General features: G+C 35.2%; 2 protein-coding genes across 10 annotated transcripts in view; one reads left to right on the top strand and one right to left on the bottom strand.

Moving 5' to 3' along the window:
• The window catches only part of LOC106155662 (uncharacterized), a 36,511-nt gene extending 27,573 nt beyond the window's left edge, over positions 1 to 8,938 (top strand). For 7 of the 9 annotated variants that reach the window (XM_087000904.1, XM_087000907.1, XM_087000901.1 and 4 more), the window contains exons 3-10: positions 3,927 to 4,051; positions 4,499 to 4,974; positions 5,454 to 5,507; positions 5,709 to 5,847; positions 6,067 to 6,182; positions 6,401 to 6,479; positions 6,728 to 6,815; positions 7,014 to 8,938. In XM_087000904.1, coding sequence (XP_086857030.1) covers positions 3,927 to 4,051; positions 4,499 to 4,974; positions 5,454 to 5,507; positions 5,709 to 5,847; positions 6,067 to 6,182; positions 6,401 to 6,479; positions 6,728 to 6,815; positions 7,014 to 7,728 — 1,792 coding nt within the window. In that variant the 3' untranslated portion in view covers positions 7,729 to 8,938. Of the gene's footprint in view, positions 1 to 989; positions 2,068 to 3,926; positions 4,052 to 4,498; positions 4,975 to 5,453; positions 5,508 to 5,708; positions 5,848 to 6,066; positions 6,183 to 6,400; positions 6,480 to 6,727; positions 6,816 to 7,013 lie in introns of those variants that run through there. The other 2 variants (XM_087000903.1, XM_013530598.2) reach the window with 2 other exon arrangements.
• A 451-nt stretch (positions 8,939 to 9,389) lies between these two features.
• LOC106155641 (mitochondrial sodium/calcium exchanger protein) lies at positions 9,390 to 21,769 on the bottom strand. Its single transcript, XM_087000898.1, has 17 exons — positions 21,290 to 21,769; positions 19,880 to 20,032; positions 18,125 to 18,177; positions 17,664 to 17,720; positions 16,914 to 17,026; positions 16,382 to 16,549; positions 16,100 to 16,198; positions 15,575 to 15,715; positions 15,083 to 15,178; positions 14,510 to 14,649; positions 14,165 to 14,297; positions 13,779 to 13,897; positions 13,184 to 13,261; positions 12,909 to 12,984; positions 12,667 to 12,747; positions 12,412 to 12,491; positions 9,390 to 12,197 (listed from the first exon to the last, which is right to left on the bottom strand). The coding sequence occupies exons 1-17, from the start codon at positions 21,746 to 21,748 to the stop codon at positions 11,988 to 11,990; spliced, it is 2,256 nt and encodes a 751-aa protein (XP_086857024.1). The 5' UTR covers positions 21,749 to 21,769; the 3' UTR covers positions 9,390 to 11,987.
• Positions 21,770 to 21,794: the final 25 nt, after the last annotated feature.

Here is a 21,794-nt window from a genome sequence, read left to right as displayed (position 1 = left end):
AATTGTGGAACAAGAAGTGGCAATACCAAGATGTGGTGGTATGCATACTGCACTGTACCAGTTGAGGAGCACCAATTAGCCGCACCAACATTAAGTATTGTTCTGTGCCAGTCATGGGGAAGCAAAATTGCCACTCGCACTGCCATGCGATTCTGCCCTGTGGCTCTTGTGGGGCACCAGTTGGCCGACAAACGAGAATCATCACCTAGGCGTTTGAATTACAGATAACTTAGCTAAGAATCTTTGATATCGACTATGCTCTTATTTGAAAAAAGTGTCATAAATACTAATTTAATTTCATTTTGGACTGTGAGGTGCGTCAGGACAGGTGGGAATATAAGATTTATAAAGCACATTTTGTTTTCAAAGTTTTAAAAACCCAAGTTGTTCTAAGATTTCCTTTCATTTTTGTGGAAATATCTGACGATAACAAAACACACAGGTTTGAATTTATGCTGTGTTGTTATAGTGATTCACACGACACTTACAATATTACGAGAGCTATAGATTTTTTTCTTGCTTATATTTCACGTGATTTCGCTGAGAGAAAAGTGTTTTCTAACAAAAGTTTGTTATTGTAACCTTCAAATCCCCTGCTAGCCTCATCTTCTGGAATAGAAGCACGTGGCTAATTATGGAAATTTGTATTTTACCTGTGTGAACTTTTGCGGGCACATCACTTAATCCAGACTACAGCGTTGGCATTTATAGTGACACGAACGCTGTTTTCTTTCTAAGAAAAGCCTAAGATTGAGGAAGTGGTACGAGTAGCAATAACGGAGTTTCTCCGTCGTGATATACTAGCTGGTGTGATGGTTCACACCACAACTGAATCGACAGATACACGAAACCCACGGTGCATATTTTCATGTTATTTTTTAGTCAACAGAAAAGGTTAAACGCAGCATGATACTTTAAGAGGAGGCCTTTTCAGTTATCCTATTATTCTTATAAAACTTTTTTTCCTAGAAATGACAGCAAGCAAACAAAAAATAGAGGATTGTCCAACTATTTTTAAACCCTAAAAACCAGCAGGGTACCAGCCGCTTGTCTAGCCAAGGTTCTAGTTGCCAAATAGCAATAATAATTCGGTTAGAGGGAACTGTTAAGGCAGCCTTGCAGTAGTTTGACGCAGACTTAAATCCTTTCATCCACTCTTTTACCCGGAATACAAGGATATACTTCCGTTAACAGACATATATTCTGGTCTTTCCCCCTGGAATAAATTCGCCTGACTGTTTCTTAATCTAAAGGAATGCCCCCGTTTATGAAAACGCGTAGTGGCCGTTCCAGACTCAAGCCATGAGAGGAGAAATCTCTTGAAAACCTTACGTGACGCAGTATCCACTATGGCAAAGTGACGTCACAGTCCCAATTAACAACAGGACAATTCCCTGAAGGAGTTATTGGAGACATAAGTCAAAGTAACAGCAACTTCAGTTGCCCTGGAAGTGATAAGACATATCATTAAGGATAACAAAAGTAGCCATTGCGCTGATTCATGTCACTTGCTCTTCATGATCGCTGTTGGGTCAGAGAAATAATACATGGACCGGCGAAATCCCCAGAAATCGGATTGGTTTGATTAGCATTATGCTCAACAGCTTCATCGCACGTGTTCATAGAATCTGTAGCATATTCACCTGATTCAGACCTCTCGTGTGGGCAAAAATCAATGAAAAAGTGAAGCCGAGCCTTACCGAGAAGTTACCAGGGATAATTGCTACAGGAATAATGAAACGAAAAAGTATTCCTCAGCATTGAAAAAATGCTACGCATTTAAGATTTCCGTTGTAAATATCACGTTCGTGTAGCAGCAAGGAGAAGGTACTATCCTAATTTAGGGACTTCACGCGGCTTTTCAATGTTGCATACATGTTTTTTCAAACTTGGAAAGTCGCTTATTTCGGAGAATGACGTTATGACGATGACCTGTAACACATCCTTGAGCCTTTATTCGTCGCGCTCGGAATATGAAGAAACTGACGATCTGCTTGAGGTGTTTGAACTCGGAAAGGACTACAGTCGCCTGGACGACCCTGCAAACTTTGTACAAGAGTCAAAAAGGTACAAGTAGAGTGGACCATAGAATAACAGTACAACACCCATGAATATCCTGATGTAGTATTTAATCACAGTTGTTATTACGTTTAGTTATCGCACTTGTAAGTTAATGTTGAAGTTAAAGTAAGTGTACGCAAAATTCACTGAAGTCATGTCCTATGAAAGATTGAGATATTTGTTATGCAGATCACTTCAGATTGATGTAACCCTAATGGAAGCCGACATTGACATATTCCTTAAAGGGCATTTCGTTATAAATCCTCTAAAAAGAGTTTAATCAAGACTGACGTATTTTGCCAATTTGTCAGATTTGTTTGATTTTCATCTTTCGCAAGATGTGAATGTCATTTTAAATAGAAAAAACGTAATATTTGACAACTTTACCAAATGTACACTCTGCATAAAATACCCACCGGCCGTAATTAACTCAGCACTAAGCTTACCCTGACGTATACATGCACATCGTAATTTTGTCTAATATTGGTATATCTTCTCCTACCGCCAGTAAAACTGATTTTATAGTGTCCAGTAACGACGCACAGAAAGCCTGCTGTCTAGTTCTACGCAAATGAGGTTATATAGAATCTCTTAGGAAATGACGTTACTAGGGCACTTTGTACGCAAGTTAATTTCTTTGTCCAACCAGACATTTATGAAATACTGCGGACACTGATCACATTAAAGTCATAATTCGAGGACGAGAGCATTTTCACAAGTATACCTTCCATGTCGAATTTTTCATATAGATGCTTTAGTAGCCTTTAAACACTCAGAAACTCTTTTTGTTTCTTTTTTTTTTCTCTTGTGTTTGCTTACTTTTTTCATTATAATTTGTTTAATGTGCGATTGTAGTTTTTCGCTTATTCATGAAAATTTTCGATGCACAGACAATCAATCGTATATCTAGAATAACCTTTCTCTGGTATTCTGATATGGATTTAATTGACAGCCTAAAACATGGCGGCTTCCGATAGTCTGTCATTTTCTCTAAATTTTGTACACATTTAAGAACATTGCGCGTTTTTCTTGTCGTTATCTTTTCAATTGGACACTTATTCTACTTCATTTCACATATGTTTCTTAATTGAACTCAGTCCTACAGAATTCATCCACAATATCAACAGAGAACCTCACCAATTATTTCGCACTGAAATAACGAAATAAGGGAGATATATTGCCGCAGAACGGACCACAAAATACACTGGCATATTTGGGGAACGGTTTAATCAATATGTTTCCACATAACTTAAACCCACGTAGGATAATGCAATCAATAAATCAGTGTATCAGATAGTGTGACCTTGTAGACTTGGCCCCGAAGATCACCTAGGCAGACCATTAACGCATACATCTCGGCTATGTAATTGGACTTGCTAATATCGGAAGAGCCCCTCAAGTTTTGCCAGATACGTGGGATATTTTGCAACGCAAACTTCATCGACAGGAGAAAAGAAATTGCGCAATTTTGTTCTGTTGAAGTCTTTTTAGTGTCAGACAGGAAATAAAACAGTCCCAATGTAACACGCGTGTATTTTTAATAACCTATTACAGAAGACGAAGCCCAGACTTATTGGCCACTCAAGGCACACACTTGCAGACTGAACATGTTCTTGTGATATCACGTTATTGTTTCGGTGCCGTTTCTTTTTTTTTTTTTTTCATTTCATTGTTGATTAGATTTGAAATTGATACATCAAAGATCGCTAAACGAATAGAAAATACATTTGATAAATCTCACATTGTAAATTCAATTATTGCATAGGGCATGTTTTGATTCAACTATATACAAACTGCTTGAATACGCTGCACTGTTCTTTCGCTTTTTTAAAAATAAACCAACAGGGAATTTCCTTCCATTTCAGATGCCATGAAAAGCTGGTTGAGGTATTGGAAAGCAACCCTATCCAGGTCGCAATCTGCATTCTGGTCCTGATTGATGCCGTTCTCATGGTGTCATTGCTCATGCTGGACGTCCATATAGTGCAAGGTAAGCTCCATGTAGATTGGTGAGATGACTGAGTGTGTCTCTACACTTACTGCATATAGCAGAGATTTGTCCAGTCTTACCTGTTCATGCTTGATGCCCATGTATTTTTGAGCTTATTTAAAATATTGAAATATTGGCATGATCGTGTTGTTCATATGAGATGGTCTCTGAACGTAGAGTCAATTGGCGTATGCAAACCGACTACGTTAAATGGCTACGTGGCATCAATTGTTGGATAACACTCATTTTTACGCATTAAAAGAAGTGCAATAATACTTATAAGCATTCTCTCTCTATTTAAAGAAAACTTAAAATATACAAGGAGCGGTGAATGCATTGTCTGAATTTAATATATTGTGTGCTTTAACACGGAAATTAAAATTACATTGTTCTAACAACAGAAAGTAACATTGACAACCTCTTAAGTCTGAAATATTTCGATTTTAGCGAAATGCAATGCCAATCAGGAGGACATCAGCAAGCTGATTGATGCCATTGACTCCAGAATGCCGGGTGCCCTGGCACACGTGCACGGTGCGGATGTCACCTTGAGCGATATCATCAACTCTCTTCATGGCGAGACCAACAGCTCGCACGGTTCGTCCAGCCATAGCGTTCACAAGCGAGATTTAAGCTCTGTCGCCCATCTACTTGATGCTGTCCAAGAGGGCGCAGAAACTGTTATGGGATCGTCCAGCGCCGAAGGCGGAATCTTTTTACGTAGACTACTGTACAAAGAGGAAACACAGGGTGATAACGATAGTACATTAGAGGTCCATGTATCTTCAGATAAATTAGCTGCTAATGAGAGTCACTCCAAAGATGCACACGGAGACGGACATGGAGGACATAGCCTTATAGAAAACGTAGCACATGCCCTGCATATCAGCAGTATTGTTATACTGGGGATTTTCTTGGTGGAGGTACGTCATATGTTGATGATGGGTTGATATTCCAACAAGGATAATTTGCATATTTGGTTGTACTGTGTACATTGCGTATGGCGCCATTTTGTTAAGTAATATGATCTTTATAGACGAATGAGTTCTTTAAGTTAATTTGCTGGCGCGTCTAGATATCAAGAATTGTATGGGGCATAAAAAAGTTTAACTATTTTGTCCCTAACTATTCTTCCCAAAAGTAATTAAAGCTATGGAACATAGTTCTGTTTGCCCAAGAATGTGTCTTCCCGTCCTTTGAGAAAGAGGGTGACTGGGTAAGAAGAAGGAAAGGAAGGGGCGCCCTTTTTTGGATCTGCATGTTCAATATTTTGACTTTTGAAAAAATTCCACATGTCCCCTTTCAACTACACCATATCAGACCTAAAAGTTCTTAACGTGTAATCCTAGTTTAAAGCACATCGTTTGTTACACTCTTCACATGAAATTAATTGTGATTTTAGGTCATTTTGAAGTGTTACGCTTTGCGCCTTTCGTACTTCAGGAAGAAAATGGAGGTGAGTTGCTACATGGAAACTATTTAAGAGAAAATGGTCTCGGCAATAAGAATAACGATGCCACTTGTAACCTTAGTACCTTAGATTTTCTAGGATTGATTTATTTTACCTTTTCGTGGACAGGTATTTTTATGGTACCTATTTAAGACATTTTTTACGAACAAGTCAATAGCATTGCAACAAATTTCTTTTTTTTTGCAGCTAGTAGATGGCATCATCATTATCATATCCTTCACAGTGGATGTTATTTTCTACGACGGGCTGGGTGGACGCTCTGGGGTGGACGCTGCCTCTCTCCTTATCTTCTTCCTTATGTGGAGAATGCTGCGTGTATTCAACGGTATTTATTCTGAATGTTTTAAAAGTCTAACGCATACTAAGCCTATAAAGCGAATTCTTTAAGTAAATTTGGTAGGGTTTCTGTTGACCATTGTGATTTAATTACTCTCCTCTACACGTTTGAAATATTATATTCTTTGTAGGTATTATATTCTTTGTAGGTGTGGTAGTCAGTGGTTTGGTAAAATAATTTATTATATTGTTCTTATATCATTTAAAGGTTTCTTGGTGACGTCGAGGAAGAGACTCAAGTTTAGACTGACACTCCAGATGAGGGCCAGAAAACGCGCCGAAGCCAAAATTTCTGATTTGGATGTTAGAATTGGTTTCATGGAGGTAAATTTTTCTTATTTTAAAAATCTAATTTGAGTCTCTCGCTGACTTTTCTGTGTGTCTCAAATTTGTTAAATTGTTTAAATAATATTCTTTTCATCACGTACATGTACCAGACGTTTTGGATTATTAACCACTTCACTCGTGTAAGACGTATGTCACATTTAAAGTTGCTTAATTTGAATGATGTCCTTGAAACACTCTTCACTTGACACTTGCAGAAAGAACTAGATAGTCTGCGATCACTTGCCTCCAAATATGGCGCCAAAAATCACGAAGTGCTCAACTGTAAACCTAAAGGTAATTGTAATTCTTTTATCTGATTGTAACTCCTTGATTTATAAATGGAAAGAAATAGCTTTAAAACATGTTGCACAAACCAACAATGAAAAGTGCTGTGGTTTATTATCTAAGAAAATTTATGTTCTTTTGATGATGTTTTTAAGTAATATGCTCTGTTTTTTGTGTGAACCTTTATTTGACTTCTCCATTTTTTAAATTTTGAATGTAAAAAGTGATAATTATTATTTTTGTATTTTTCAACTTAGCTTCGGTTCACAAAAACGTTACCGCCAAGGAAGGCATCTCCTCCATGTTATGTGCCTCGATGTCCATGATGCACCACTTTGCTAGCAAGTATGTATGAGCCATTTATATAAAGATATGTACGTTTTTTCCTATACTGATAGCCAGAATTTTTTCTTTCTTTCCATACATTCATCTATTTGATGTTGTTAAATATATAAATATGATATAGTTGGGAGGCTTATACCTTCGTTTTACTGTGAAAATTTACAAATTTACCAATAGAAGCATTGTCTCAAACGTGTGAAGTAATCGCACACTTTTTTGCAGAGAAAATGTTGCCAAGAACGAACAGATGGCTCAAATCACTGAAAGTGAAGAGGTTATCGAAGATGACAACAGCAACAGAATCAACCCATTTATGCTGTCTCCACTGAAGGGAAAGGCGTCTCAGATGAACACGAAAGACAGTAAAGAGAATGAGACAACCGTCACTGGATCAGTTAAACCCGACCCTGTGGATACCAATATCTCTAGCCCCTCTGGGAAGACTAAAGAAGCATCTGCTTTGAATGATGTCAAAATAGATATGGAGGATCACAGAGAAAATGATGCAGATATTGTTGCCAACCCTAACGGTAAAAATGAATGTAGCGCTACAGACGATAAAATATCGTCGCCTGCTCCACCTCAACCTTCCCCTCAGGCACAGAAATCGAAGACTCAGGATCTGAATGAAAGAAATGGCACTCTTCCATCTCAGCAGTCCACCAGGTCACGTGGTGCCTTAAAGCGAACTTCATCCGTTGATGACCAAAATATGAGCTCATGTGACGACCAGGGAACGCTTCCGACGTCTGGAGAACCAACCCCGACACATCCGCCAGGAGAAGTCGACAGAAGTGAGAACTTGCAGCAAAAATCTGATACACAAACACCCAGCGACTGTAATAAGTTGAACAACGTTGCAGCCAAGAACGCCACAATACTCACCAACGGAGATGTGATAAGCAATGGGATGTGAACGACGCAAAAGTGATATGCCAATGCAGAAAAAGTTATATATTTATAAATAATATTTTTCACTATATTGGTCTTCCATTTGCAAAGCGAACGTTTACGTAAATTCTTTGCATTGGATTTTACGGTCAAGATTCTTATGATATTCTGTGATCAAATACTTTTCAGAGTTTTTCACATTCTCGTCTTTTATTCACCCTGCCGTGTGAGGACTCTTTGCAGTGGCAAGGGTTTAGTGAAATAGCATACAAAGAACATTAATTCAAAATATTCTGAGAACTCAGGGTATGTGTATTTTAACTCTGCCATGCCATACACGCAAAAAAAAAAAAAAAAAAAAAAAAAAAAAAAAATCCCGTTAGAAAAAAACATGACATGATCATTTTTGATTAATCGTTAAATGGTTTAAGATATCAAACCTCAGTACAAAATGTGAAATGCATTATTTTGTCAGACTGCAGTCAGTGATGCTCCATTAGCTATTGATTTGGATTTTAAAAACTTAATCATCAACAGCTGTGCATATGGCCGTCAAAAGTACACATCTAACACATACAAAATTTAGTTTAAGGTATCTTATACTTAACATGTCTGACATAACTGACGATTCCAGAGTTAACCATCATTTCATCGTCATAGTAAGCATACAACCAGATAACATGGCATCTTCATTCCCACTCCATTTACTGCACAACTATAGGCCTACCCCCCTCACTCCACACCTCATTCCACTGCCATGTAGAGTGATATCACTCTCCCTCCTTCAGGATAAAACACCATCAGGCCCAGATCCATGCATCGTCACCACCTTCACTCCCACTCACATTATCACTTCGGCATTCGTGCTACCATGCCATATTGAAATGCACCAAACTAACTTTAAAATGACGGTTTCGTCAAATACTAACAAAAGTATGTGGAAAGGGGAAATTTTGTGATAAATGATTGCTGGCACGCAGCACTAATGCGTATACACGCCCACATACATGTATATATATATTGAATTACATCCATTAGAACACAAATATGAAATCATTTATATTGACACATATTGTATATTGAAACACGCGTAGTTTAATGCATTCATACTACTTTAATAACCAACGTATAAATTTGTACACATGATGTTTGTATATGATGCACAACTTACTGTTTCTGAGAATTAAAGCGATGCAATTTTATATTGATTAATAAATTGACATATTGTACATAGATACCATATTGTTTTTTTATGCCATATTTCATTTACTTTGTCTGCAGAATAAGGCTTTACGCTTATAAATGGTTTCATAAGATTAATCATTCATATTAACACTGCCCTCCGAAAAGTGGCCTATTTGTTCTTTTGATACCCAAGGACCAAACCCCCCCCCTCCCCGATTCTTAACGTTTATAATTTGTAAAGTCACGTGATCACATTTAGTAACAAAATGAACAGAATTTCCAAATTTTGATTGTTTAATATCGATAAATCACTTACTGTATAAGGCAAAATCAAAACTTTTTTTTTTTGTAAAATTGCACTCGATAGTCTTCGGATTCCAAGGCAGAACGAAAACGGGCGTAGAGAACACAGGCGTCATAGCAAGGCAATACTGAAAAATCTTTGTATGAGCGATAATAGTAGGGTAAGGGTAGAAAATACAGAATCGTTTAAGTACATGATGCTTTGAAACACAATTTTATTGACGATTAATTTTTAAACCAGTTATTGATGATGCTTATATCTGATGACAATCCTTTATTTGATATTCATTTGACGACGAACACAAACTGAAAAAAATCGAACAGTAAAATAAATCTGAAAGGAAACCCAACCCAACTGATGCTTTCTTTTATTCAAATCAATTTTAACAAATTCACATATTGGAACGGCCTTCAACATAATGTAAATATATGTGATACTTGTTAATGACGTGCCAAGTTCACAATGCATAAATGCCGTGATAAAATATAACAATCTTATTATTACAGTTTTCATAGCATAGGATTTTAAACTGTAATAAATAATAAGCATTTAGAAGTGATATATGGTTCCTTATTGAATGAAAGTATAATAATCGAATAATATTATCAACATCTTTACAGGTACGTGTATATTCAAATTGTACAGGATTTATACTTATTATGATAGCAGGTCTGTACCGCTAGGCAGGGTGTTTCGGAGGGGGGGGGTCAAAAGAACTGCCTTTTTGCAGGAAAATGTCCACTCTGAATCCAGATTTTGTCTCATCCAGGTCCTTTGTCGTTCCTCAAGTTTGGTCAACTACTTGGGTAAAAAAGTTCACTTTCTCAGAAAAAGAACCCTAATTCTAAATTCTAATTGCTGGTCACATGCCTGAATAGTTTATTTCCATTGTTCCCCAAGTCGTTATAATAGGTTAACAAAGAAATGACTACGTATGTTATACCAGCGTATAAACATGTAAGGTTCAATTCATATGAACATGGCAAAGCAGAAAATATACCTAGGTAAATGTGAAAGGATATACATAAAAAACTGATATTGCAGAATCTTGTTATGAGAGTACATCTTTAATCGTGTACAAAGTTATGTGGTTAAGAATAGCGTGATTCTGCATACTTTACCCCCAACTTGTCATGAGATAATTAAATAAGGGAAAAAACTTATTATAACATAAATATTATGAATTTGCATCAAAGTCTACCTACTATTCGAAATATCATGTTCAAAAGTAAAAAAAAAGTTTGTAATCACAGCACTACATTTTTGATCATAAGCTCCCTTAAAGATCATTATTTTATCGGAAGGATATAGCAAAAAACTATTCACACAACTTTTGTACATTATGTCACTGGCTTCATTTAGGTTATTGTAATGTTGAATTTCTGAAGGAATTATTGGTTATGTCAGGCAATTCAGAGGTATATATATCTCTTTGCATACTTCCCTCATAAAGTAAGGGGGTACCCTGGCATCGTATTATGGAAAGAATGTTATTAAGAAAATCTAGTTGTCAATCAGACCTTTATAAGTAGTTTATGTGCTTCTTCTTTGTTACCTTTTGATACAATCATTTTACAAATAAAAAAAAGATGCATCAACACGTTGTCCATCCAAGTGCTAGTTTTCAATCACTTCCAATGAGGCTTGATGCAGGTGATGCAGTTGTTCACCTGGCTGTTTTCCTTTTGAGTATTTTTTCACATTGCATCAACTTTTTCAAAGTTTAGAAATAATGCATTAATAAAAAGTTAATGTAATTTTATCCTACCATTTGCAGTTTCAGTCAATTTCCCTAGTTTTAATAGAATTGTTATTCTGGGCACTATTCTTCTGCAGGAGATGCTCTGACAAGGACTGTCTACCAGTGTCTTCTAAACTGAGTTAAATGACAAAACCAAAAGCTTTGTGCATTTAACCACCATGTAATATAGATTCAATTTATTTACCTGTGCCCATACAGTTTCTGACATGGATTTTATACTTTTTATCATTTGTTACCAATTTGGTTCAAGAAGTGCAGAAGAAAATTTTGTAAAAAAAAAAAAAAACGTACATGATAAGATATGTCAACGTACAATATAGCACTAGATTATACCCTTAAGCATACATAAGTCAACATGACCAGAACACATACTGGCACACATACAGGTACAACAGGGACCAGCAGAGTATCTTAACTTGTACACAAAATATCTTTTTATCAAAATATTACAATAATTATATCTTAATATATAATACTACAGTTATAGCCTTCTGGATTTACTAAATATTCCTGACATTTTTAAACTGTTATTAAAATAAACTGTTGGTTAATTATCTGAAAAATTTTAATCATTACGTAACTGGTCCAGCCATAATGTTCATTATACTTTAAGTTATGGTAAAATATGGAAAAAACAAACTTAACCCACTTACTCTATGGAGTTTTACACCATCAACAGATTGGGATCTAAATTAACCACATGATGTCACATATGGAGCAATGAGTGATAACATGGATTTCAACAGTATGAATATCTAACATCTTTTACAAAAACTGCATCAAACAAATGTGACACTAAATCAGCATGAAATAATAATTACAATACAAACAATTTATCAACTTGATCATATAAAAAAAATACCAATTGCACAATACATTTTATTGATACCAGGGATATGTTAATGAATGCTTCAATATCTCACATACATTTCAATTGAGACAAACAAAAAACATTTCACTTATATCAATCTCCCTTACAGTTTCAGATTGATATAGAATTAGCAAAATATATCAAAATACCCATCCTCCTCCATTAGTGACTAGCCCAAGCATTCACATCTGCTGTCAATACCCCAGTTTCAACTAATAAAGCTATTACCAAGAATGCCACATAGAGAGACCACAAATATATGGAATAACACTTGCCAATTCGGAACCGGAGAATCGGAAGGAGTATGAATGATGACAGCAAGCTGAAGCATAGAGATGCTGCCAGTACAATTTCTTGCAGTGATAGCACCACCTATGGAAAAATAATTATAATGATAACAATGAACAAGTTTTATAATTAGAAATATTTACAGAAAACACTGGATTTAATTTAAATCAATAATGTCATGTGAAAACTCGGCTTAATAACTTAAATCATGATTTTCATAGCAAGCATCACCTTGATGGGAAAGATGAAGAAGTTTTATGCTATCTAATAGTATAACTAAAAACAGTTTGGTACTTACTGTCATTTGGTATAGCCCTGTGTTTGCTCCCTGTTTTATTGTCCCTATAGTAAACGGAATACCAACACCCAATAATAAATCTAAAGTTAAAGCTAAGGAAAAGGTACATATTATAGGCTCAGCTCCAATCCTTTTCTTGGAGTGTCTTAGTCTATATCATAAATTTTACATCAAAGCCTAGAATAATAACTAAAATTTACTGAAAACAAGACAAATGTAATTTGTGTAGGCTAGCAAAATTTAGGAAAAGGATACTAAAGAGAGGTCCTCCAAAGCATGCTGAAATCCCCATCCTAGGAAACCCCTGTCTTGCCATCACTGTGTCAGCAATCAAATCTAAAATCAGAATATATGTAATGAGTACAAAATAAATCTAATACTGAATATTCTCACAAACCTGATATGTTCTCACAGGTCTTTAACTTCTGAAGGCTCCATCATGTTGTACTCAGTATGAGAAAACTATATCAGAAATAGTAATTTTTCTAATAGCTTACCTCCTATACTGTTACCCCATGCTAATAATGTTAGTCCTAGAATTGCATTACTTATCCCGAAGACAATACCAAACATCTGAAAGAATGAAAATAATATCAAATCTAATACCGGTTTGGATCAGAAAAAGACATCAACTTTTAATTGTTTATATGGGATACTGGTACCTTAAAAAGACACAATGTTTTAGAGACAAATCTGACCTACTTTAATAGCTTTTCCATATCATGTTTTGTTAATCTAAAGTTATGTCTAAATTATGAGTGTTTATAATTACCTGTAAGAGATTAACTATCTCATTAGCTATAGAATAAATCCATATCACAGACACTACAAATCCCATAAAAGAAAAAGCCTGAAAATGAACAAGAGTACTTCATAAGAGCATGTCATGATTTCTAAAAAAAGAAAAAAAAAAAAGAAAAAAAAAAAACTTTTCAAATTGGTATACTAATGTTTGGTGACAAATAATCCCCACCCTCCAATGCTAAACCAACTGCCCATAATGTCCTGCATAATGCATTCAGAATATCAAGGAGGAAGGGGATGACTTGAACCCCCCGCCCTCAACCCCCATTACTCTAAAACTCAGGATGGGCCTATAAGGCAGGGATGCAATACATCATTGAATAAACTGGTCCTAAGTGTATTGGTGAGAAGTGCTGAATGTGGAACTATATTGGGACAGTGCCTTTCTTAATACAAATTATTTTTAAGGATCCTATACCATTCTGTATCCCCCCACCCAGTAAGTGACTACCTCTGCAAGTAACTGACAGTGTCTTGGACTCCCAGCCCCATTCTGTGTAAGTATACAAAATAAACTCTATTAAAGTAAAGTTTATTATCCTTGCACTTTGATATCAACTTACTGGATGGTATATTGGTGGTTCGTCCTTCTGTGATGTACATGATACTGCAAGTGCTAATAGCAGACCCAGAATAAGCACAAATACACCTGCTGGAATGTTGCCAACCATTTTAAAAGCACCTAAAAGAGAAATAAAAGTTTATATGTTCTGTTATACTGAAAATAAAAAGTTTTTGAAAACGACAGAAAAATGGAACAAATTCCACAAAATGATTACATAAAAAAACATACAAAATATCATAAGTAATAAATAAATTGAATACATATTTTATCAAAGAGCTTTTTTGGTCTGATTCTCATTATTAACAAAACAAAGCAATATAAATGGTTAAAAAAGTCACATATATCAAATTAGCATTCTTCTTTTTACTAATATTTTTTACACACCATTTGTAAGAAGAGCACATGCTACAGGAGCTGTTATACAGTGTAGTGTGTTCAGAGGTCTGTTCCAGTTGGCTTTGTTTTGTTCTTCATCAACTACAGGAATAGTCAGCTTCAATATGAGTACAAGAGGGCTCTGAATATATAAATTCAAATGGATGGAAAAAAAGCCATTGCATCCCTGAGGTTAATTTTTCAATCTTAATTCTTTTGCTCACAAAAAAGGAAATGTGAAAAGTGGTGTAAATCAATGGATTTTTTTTCTTAAAATCTTTAATTGATACTATGTTAATGTATACCTCTTTTCCTTATTTCAAACAAAATAGAAAGATGAGTATGAGTACTTACTTTGAAAATCTCATATACTCTTGCATACCACTTCATTTCTGGCCACTCTTCCGTATTAATTGGATTTAAAGCTGTTAAAAATTCCATAAATTGAGATGATGCTGGCTGACGAATGTCATGCATGGGGGTCAGTTCACTCTCTGTAACATAAGAGATGAAGCTTTGTTATATGAACAAACAGAAAATTTTACTTTTTTCATAATGTGAACTAATTCTGCTCTAGTCCTGCTGTGGCGACATGAATAGATGCAGATGATTGCAATATATTTTTATACATATTTCTAATTTTCTTATTTTCTCATGAAAATGTTCACTTGCAAACTAACAAAAAGTGCCAATGTATCCTCCATTATGCATACTACAAGATAAAAGTTATTTACTCAAATGAAATAAGATTTATAAGTTTTGTGGGGGGAGTCAAAATTTCATGGGGGATGACTGGGGAGTCACCTTTTAGGGGAGTCAGATATTCATGGTACACTGGACTGTGGGCATTTTTCCCATTCAAGCTGTTTCTGAGACCCAATAACATTATCAACATTTAAGTGACAGATATTCGACAACATTACTAACCACTGTCCACTGTACTGATTTGAGGCCTTAGAGTACCATTTTCTGGATGCCCTAGGGCAGCAGCAGTTGATATGTGTTCAGCAACTCGTGCAAAGTCTGGAAGGGAAGGAATAAACAAGGTTTGATGAAAGATAAATGACATAATGAAATATGGGCGACTTATGAGAAACAGAATATTGACACAATTTTTTGGGTACTGGTTTTAGTGCAAGCTAGTATAGTAAAAAAAGGTTTTATGGTGTAATAGGACTGTATACCAAAGAAGCAAGCAACCTGAGGCACATTGAGCACTATTAGTTATATCTTGGTAATATCAGTAAAAACTCCAATTTTCACTGCTATACAAATTATGAAGTAACTTCAAATCCACTACAATAAAAAATGTGTATTTTCACCAACTTGGGTTGTTTTGTAGCAATTCAATGGTACCCCTACTGTAAACAAGTGGTAAAATAAAAAAAGAAAATATTGATGTTGTAAACACTTCTTAACCTTTCACTGCCTTATCAGACCTGACTGCTAAGCCCTCTCTAGTGTGGTGACCATGGACTGGAGGTGCTTCGTAGGACTGCCCAAAGGGAAATGAACTAACTTCATCTTCATTCTCCTCATTTACAACTTTTGCCTGAATGGCTAAATGTAACAAAGTAACATATTGCAGGCATCATTCTGGACAGACAGCATGAAAATAATCTTGATTTCACTTTCTCTGTGCCATAACATTAAAATCAAGAAGGATAAACCATTTTAAGAACCAATTTATAATTTTTTAAACCCAAATAAATGATAAGTTTTTTGACATCTGCATACTTTATTAAGAAGTATTGAACAGCTAACCAACTACAATTTAATGGGCAATTTAAACAACAAAGCAAGATGGATATCTTAGTGGTTTATATTTTTGAATAAAATTTAATATGATATCACACTTGTGCCTTATTTCTAAACAAAGGCAAACATGGTTTATCTACAATATATATCTAAATTATTTTAATCATTGTTTTTGATAATACTTACATCCCCTTATATCGTCTCCCTCTCTTTTCCTGTGTTTTTGATAAATGAAACGGCCAATAACTACCACTGCCACATATACAGCATATATAACCAGGTAGGCTGATAATAAACAAAAGATAAATATAAAGATAAAAATTCTTACAAAACATGTCTAATAAGTCATTGCTAACACTGAAAAATCACAATACATTTTCATCTAAAACTGAACAATTTTCAGTGTAATAATTTCAGATACAAAACATTGGTTCGTATTTTATTTTCCAATTGACAGATTGAACTTACCTACGGCTTCGAGTAAATCTATTTTTCTATCCCAAAGCATATAAAATGTGAACCACAGTGCTAAAATATAAAAGCCTATGTCCCTCAAGAATGGTCTCTCCATCACATGGAATGAGACAACAAAAGCTACAGCACCAGTGACTATTGTGGTCACAAACATCCCTGCACCTGTAGGAAAAGTCAAAGCCTGTCACAATGTTTCTCACAAATTCCTTTGAAGAGAAGTTATTTTCTTATTAGTTGAAGAGATAAATGCTATAGCAAGTCAATATTTAACACAGGTTATTTTATGAAAAATACCCTAAAATTTTTCAAGGTGACCTGATAACAGGTGATACATTCTAGCAAGAAGAAAATGTTATGATATAAAATTTTATCTACATTCTATACAATCAGTACATCTTACAGTCCCAGGTTAATATTAATTCAATGATAATAATAATAATATAACATTCAGACCAAAGGGTCTCTTTATTTTTAACTGGAAAGTAACATAAGTAACATTGAATATAAAGACATATTTTGGACATACCTAACAGGGCTCCAAAGGCCAGTCCTGCATTACCATTTTTGGCATTTCCAATGGCAGATATTGCTGAAAAAACATCCGGGGCACCATTTCCAAAGGCAAGAAGTGTCACACCTTATTGAGTGTTAAGGATGACGTGGTATGAATTATACTGATGTTACAGTAAGTAGTTTAAGTTCAAACATTTTCTTTTAAATGTGTTAAAAAAGACAATAAATCAAGTCTTGAAAAAATCCGAAGCATTTAATTTCTCGATATGCAAAGTGAACCATTAACAATTTTTTTATCAGTTGTGACTGTGGCTGCTCTCCTTATTATAATGAATACAATATAAATTAACCTTATCCAACTAGAGTTTTGCATAGATGAGATCACAGGTGTGTTATAGCCTGTGAGATTTAACATTAATATATATCTGTCATACTGAATAGATGACAATGTTCAAAAGATGTAATTCGTATTGTTTGGCTTGGAAGCATTAGACATTCAAATGGAATAACTCCTTCTTTTAAAAGTATAAAACATACATAAATAAACATGTTATAGGAAGTTTTCAAGATAAAGTAAGCAAGAAATGAATGAATACAAATATCATAAATAACTGAAAACATACATTGTTACTCAATAAAAAATCTAATTTAATATACATAAAGCATAATGGACTAGTTATTGCAATCTCCATTATGAAGCACACCTTCATCTTTTGGACTAAAGCTACATTTAACTGTTTTCTTATAGAAAATAAAGGATATTGCTATGTTGTGGCTCAGTCTTAGCACCTTGCTTATTACAGCTAGTGATGGACAGAAGCTAGAAAATAGAAAAAAAAGCTATCAAATAGACAAAGCTGATATAACAGGTAGATAGCATAGTGGAAATTGCTGGCATGAGTTATTCTATACAGCATATTATGAAAACGTTTTTGGTCCTTTCCATCTGATGCCCAATTTTACCATGACTTGCTTAGTTGAAAATGCTAATCAATCACAAAACCAACTTTGTTTTGATACAAAAATTCAGTTCACATACAGTTAAACAATTAAACTAGATTTAAAAAAAAAATACCCTAGAATTGTGAGTGGCTAGTCAATTAAAGCACTTGCCAAACCACATGTGCAGTTGCATTGCCAAGAATGCTTATACATATCACAATTTGTTTTAACTTGTATATTTTGAGAATATGAATGTTTCAGGGCTAATGTTATTCAACTTACAATTCATCAGCAGTAACAGCAAGCCCAATAAACAGGAACAACCACCAGAAAAACTGTGAGAAATGTTAAAGGAGAAATTGTCAAACAAACAGTAAAAATATAAGTATCTGTGAAATTCTTGATTAGTAATATGTAATTAAATAAAAATTATGTGTAATGTCGAGGTGCAATCAAGACAAAATGCACCCAAAATGAATCTTTTGGTAAGCTTAGCATTAGCACTAATTTGTACTGAAGGTGCAAAATGTAAACAATTATGAAGTTACATTATGTCACATAATATAACATGACTTCATCCTTGTCACCCATAATGTTATCAGCTGATAATAAACCTCAATGTCAAGCATGAGGATTTTTCATAATGAATTAAACTGATAATTCAATCTATTTGAGTCAATTATTGAATATCTAAATTGAATCACATTGAGACAAACAGCATTATCAGTATCTAGTGTTCGAAATATTACTTGTACAGCTGACAAAATTATGTAAATCATTGGCAAATAAGTGACAGATTGGAACCAAATATCATGTGCCCCACTTTAGGGTCACTTTATCAACATTATCTTTATAATAATTATTGAAATAGTGTTACCATTATGCATGCTCTGTCACATGCTACAAACGAAACAGTGACCTTAAGTGATAGATACAATACGAGTCGCCGAGCTGTACGTGAAATATTACGAGTGTATTGGCGAGCCGCAGGCGAGACAATACACGAGTAATTTTCACGTACAGCTCGGCGACGAGTGTTGTATCTGGCTTAAACCACGGCCTCTGATTGGCTACTACACTAGTAGTGCAAGAGACCGTGGAACGCACTCGTACATGACGTGCTTGTATGTCGAATACAGCACGGCCGAGTCTTTTGTTCTACGCGCTAGCCGTGGTTTAAAGCTTATTCTAGATAGTTAAATACTGTACTCCAAAGTTACAGCTGAAGTACTAGTTCTTGTCAGATAACAAATTAAGGCCATCAGGTCATGTGAGCCATGAGCACAGGTTTAGCCCTGGAAAGGGCTTCTGGTTGAAGTTAGACTGTAATGCATCATCTCATTCTGTGCATTTGCTTATAAAGTTTATGGGCTCATATCTGCTTCAACTCGGCGGGGACTCTTATTGAATGCAATCAACTTAACAGATTAACATGTTCCCCTTGTTTCCAACATAGTAATATAATAACCAGCTTTTCTGTATTCTACTCTGCACCAGGAAGAGGTGTGTTAATCTGTTAATCTACTAGTAACTGCATTCAACGAGAGTCCCTGGAGTTGGACTGATCTTTGAGAATGATATAGTTTCATTGGGAGTGAGACCTATGACAGTTGATAAGTATATGCTCATAAATAAATCCCATGCTTCAGGTTCAATATGCCCAACTTTTTCATTTTCAAATCCCTATTATGTGATAATGTGCATGCTTTTTGGAAAAATCTGGCAAGTCCTGTAAAGCACATGCAGATATGCATCCAGTCATCTTGATTTTATTGGTCTTGTTCTGTAGAAGGGCCAGTGATGCAGCTACAATAAAGCTATCTACATTTGTGATTAGCATGGTAGTTTTTTTTATAAAATGTTGTTAAGTTCAGAGCTTTAGACACAAAAACTGGGCATGCATAGCAATTTGAAAATTAAGAAGCTGACCTATACCTATTCTGAAACTTAAGCTTATAAAATGTCTTCCTTAAAACACTGCACCACAGAATATTTCCAAATCCTGGTCTTATCTTTTCATAATATTCTTGTACTTACAAACAAGATCACTCCAAATGGAACTAATGATGGGGAGAAATTGCAATAAACTACTTCCAAGTAGTTCACAAAGCCTTCATCAATGGCACAATCTTCAGTGTTCTGTACAAAGGAACATGTTCCATTTGCTGGCTGTTTATGAACATCACCACACTGTAAAAAACGGAAAAAAAATGTCAAAAGCTATTATATCTCTGCATTAATATAACAGAACAATCCCCATGTGAACATTTTTGGTATTAGATGTACAGTGTATGATGCAGTGGTGTAAGACATGGTTCCAAAGATTAAAACCAGACCTGGTACTAGTATGTGTACGTTTTCCATTTTCCATTTCATCGTAATATGAAACAGCAACCTTTTTTCAGTTGAAAAACTGAGAACCAATCCTGTAACAAGGAGAAAAGAACACAGAATGAGGCTGCAGTTTATTTACATATGTATAGTATCCTGTTGATCATACCTACAAATACAACATGCCTTGTAAAATAAATAATCTAATTTGAAAATTTTCTAAAACTTGACCTGCATTTTAAAACTATGGATGACTCCAGCAAGCTTTAAAAAAAGTAATAAGAATGCCTGGACCAGGTAAATGCCAAAAGGTTAAAATATTTTTCACACATGCACTATACTGTAGGATTTTGCAGGTCCAAAAGCCCAGGAAATTTGAAAACTCATCTGTTATATGTACACCATGCATTTCAAATGCCAACCATGCAACAACGGTCGAGACATTGGTAAGAAGTTGACCATCACAGAACCCTAGTCCTGAGGTAAGATTATTAGGACTGCTATCAAGGATTAATAGTGCATTCACATTAGAAAGGTTCACTATGATAACATCACACCTTCTCCAAGATGCTAGTATGAATGGGGTTATGTGCAGGCACTACTGCCACTACAGTTGAGAGTTCAGATGTCATTTGAATTGGTATATTTGGTTTATAATGATGCCCATGGCCTAGCTACTGCTTGTCATGAAGTCAATCAAAAATACTGCTAGCTTATAGGCTAAACTAGAAAATGAAAGTTGTGATTAAGACTATATTTTCTCTTCCTTGAAGAAATGAAACTTCCTTTTCTGTTGTATCCATTGACTAATAACGGAAAACACTTTGATTGCTTTCCCTCACTTATGCCCTACAAAAACCATTAAAAAATTTTATCACTCCAAATCTGAAAACTTTCAGTGCTGTATTGGTCTAGGGAAGTTTACCCGCATCCCTCTTCTGAGTGTAAGATAACTGCAAAATCAACTTCAATGTTCAAAATCTGTAGACTGGGGTTAATATTAATGACTTGTCATTGAACGTCAGTTAAATCAATAAAAACTTACCAAACTATGCCAACATACGAATTACGGTAAAAAATTGATAAATGTACGACATATATATTGTCAAATCTTACATCAACATCTTTGTCGTCTGCTAGCACCACGGCTAGTTCCTGGTTTTGCTGCAGCAGTTTTCTCAAGTTTGGACTCTGTTGTGGCTCTTCGTTTACTGCCACCTTCTTAAAAGTTTTTAATGAATGCTGCAATGCCGTATTAATAAATACAACCAGAATGAAAAATGCAGAGACAATACATGCCTTAACTGCAACACGAGTCTTCATATTGCAATTAAAAGATTCCGCGGACAACAAATAATCAACTCCACCACCATGATCATGTGGTCCATAAAATAAACAGCCTCTGTACCAGCGTTTTTCCGCTGATATCTTTTTTTTTAAACCGAGGCTGCCAAAAGGAGGATTTTCAACAAGATGATACACAAGTGTTGAATGACTGTGCCTCGTTTGTAACACAAAATAAAGTAAATGTATAAAGCAAAGTAATCGAAAAAGAGGCTTATAGGCAGAAAACATGACACTGGTCTGCGGGTTAAACAAGTTCAGCCCAGCACGTATGTGA

The sequence above is a fragment of the Lingula anatina genome, chromosome 1 (genome assembly GCF_051362555.1).
Source record: "Lingula anatina isolate TDL-2025a chromosome 1, LinAna3.0, whole genome shotgun sequence".
Taxonomy (NCBI): Eukaryota; Metazoa; Brachiopoda; class Lingulata; order Lingulida; family Lingulidae; genus Lingula; species Lingula anatina.
The sequence above is the reverse complement of the archived record's forward strand: the minus strand, read 5'-3'. Positions and strand labels throughout refer to the sequence as shown.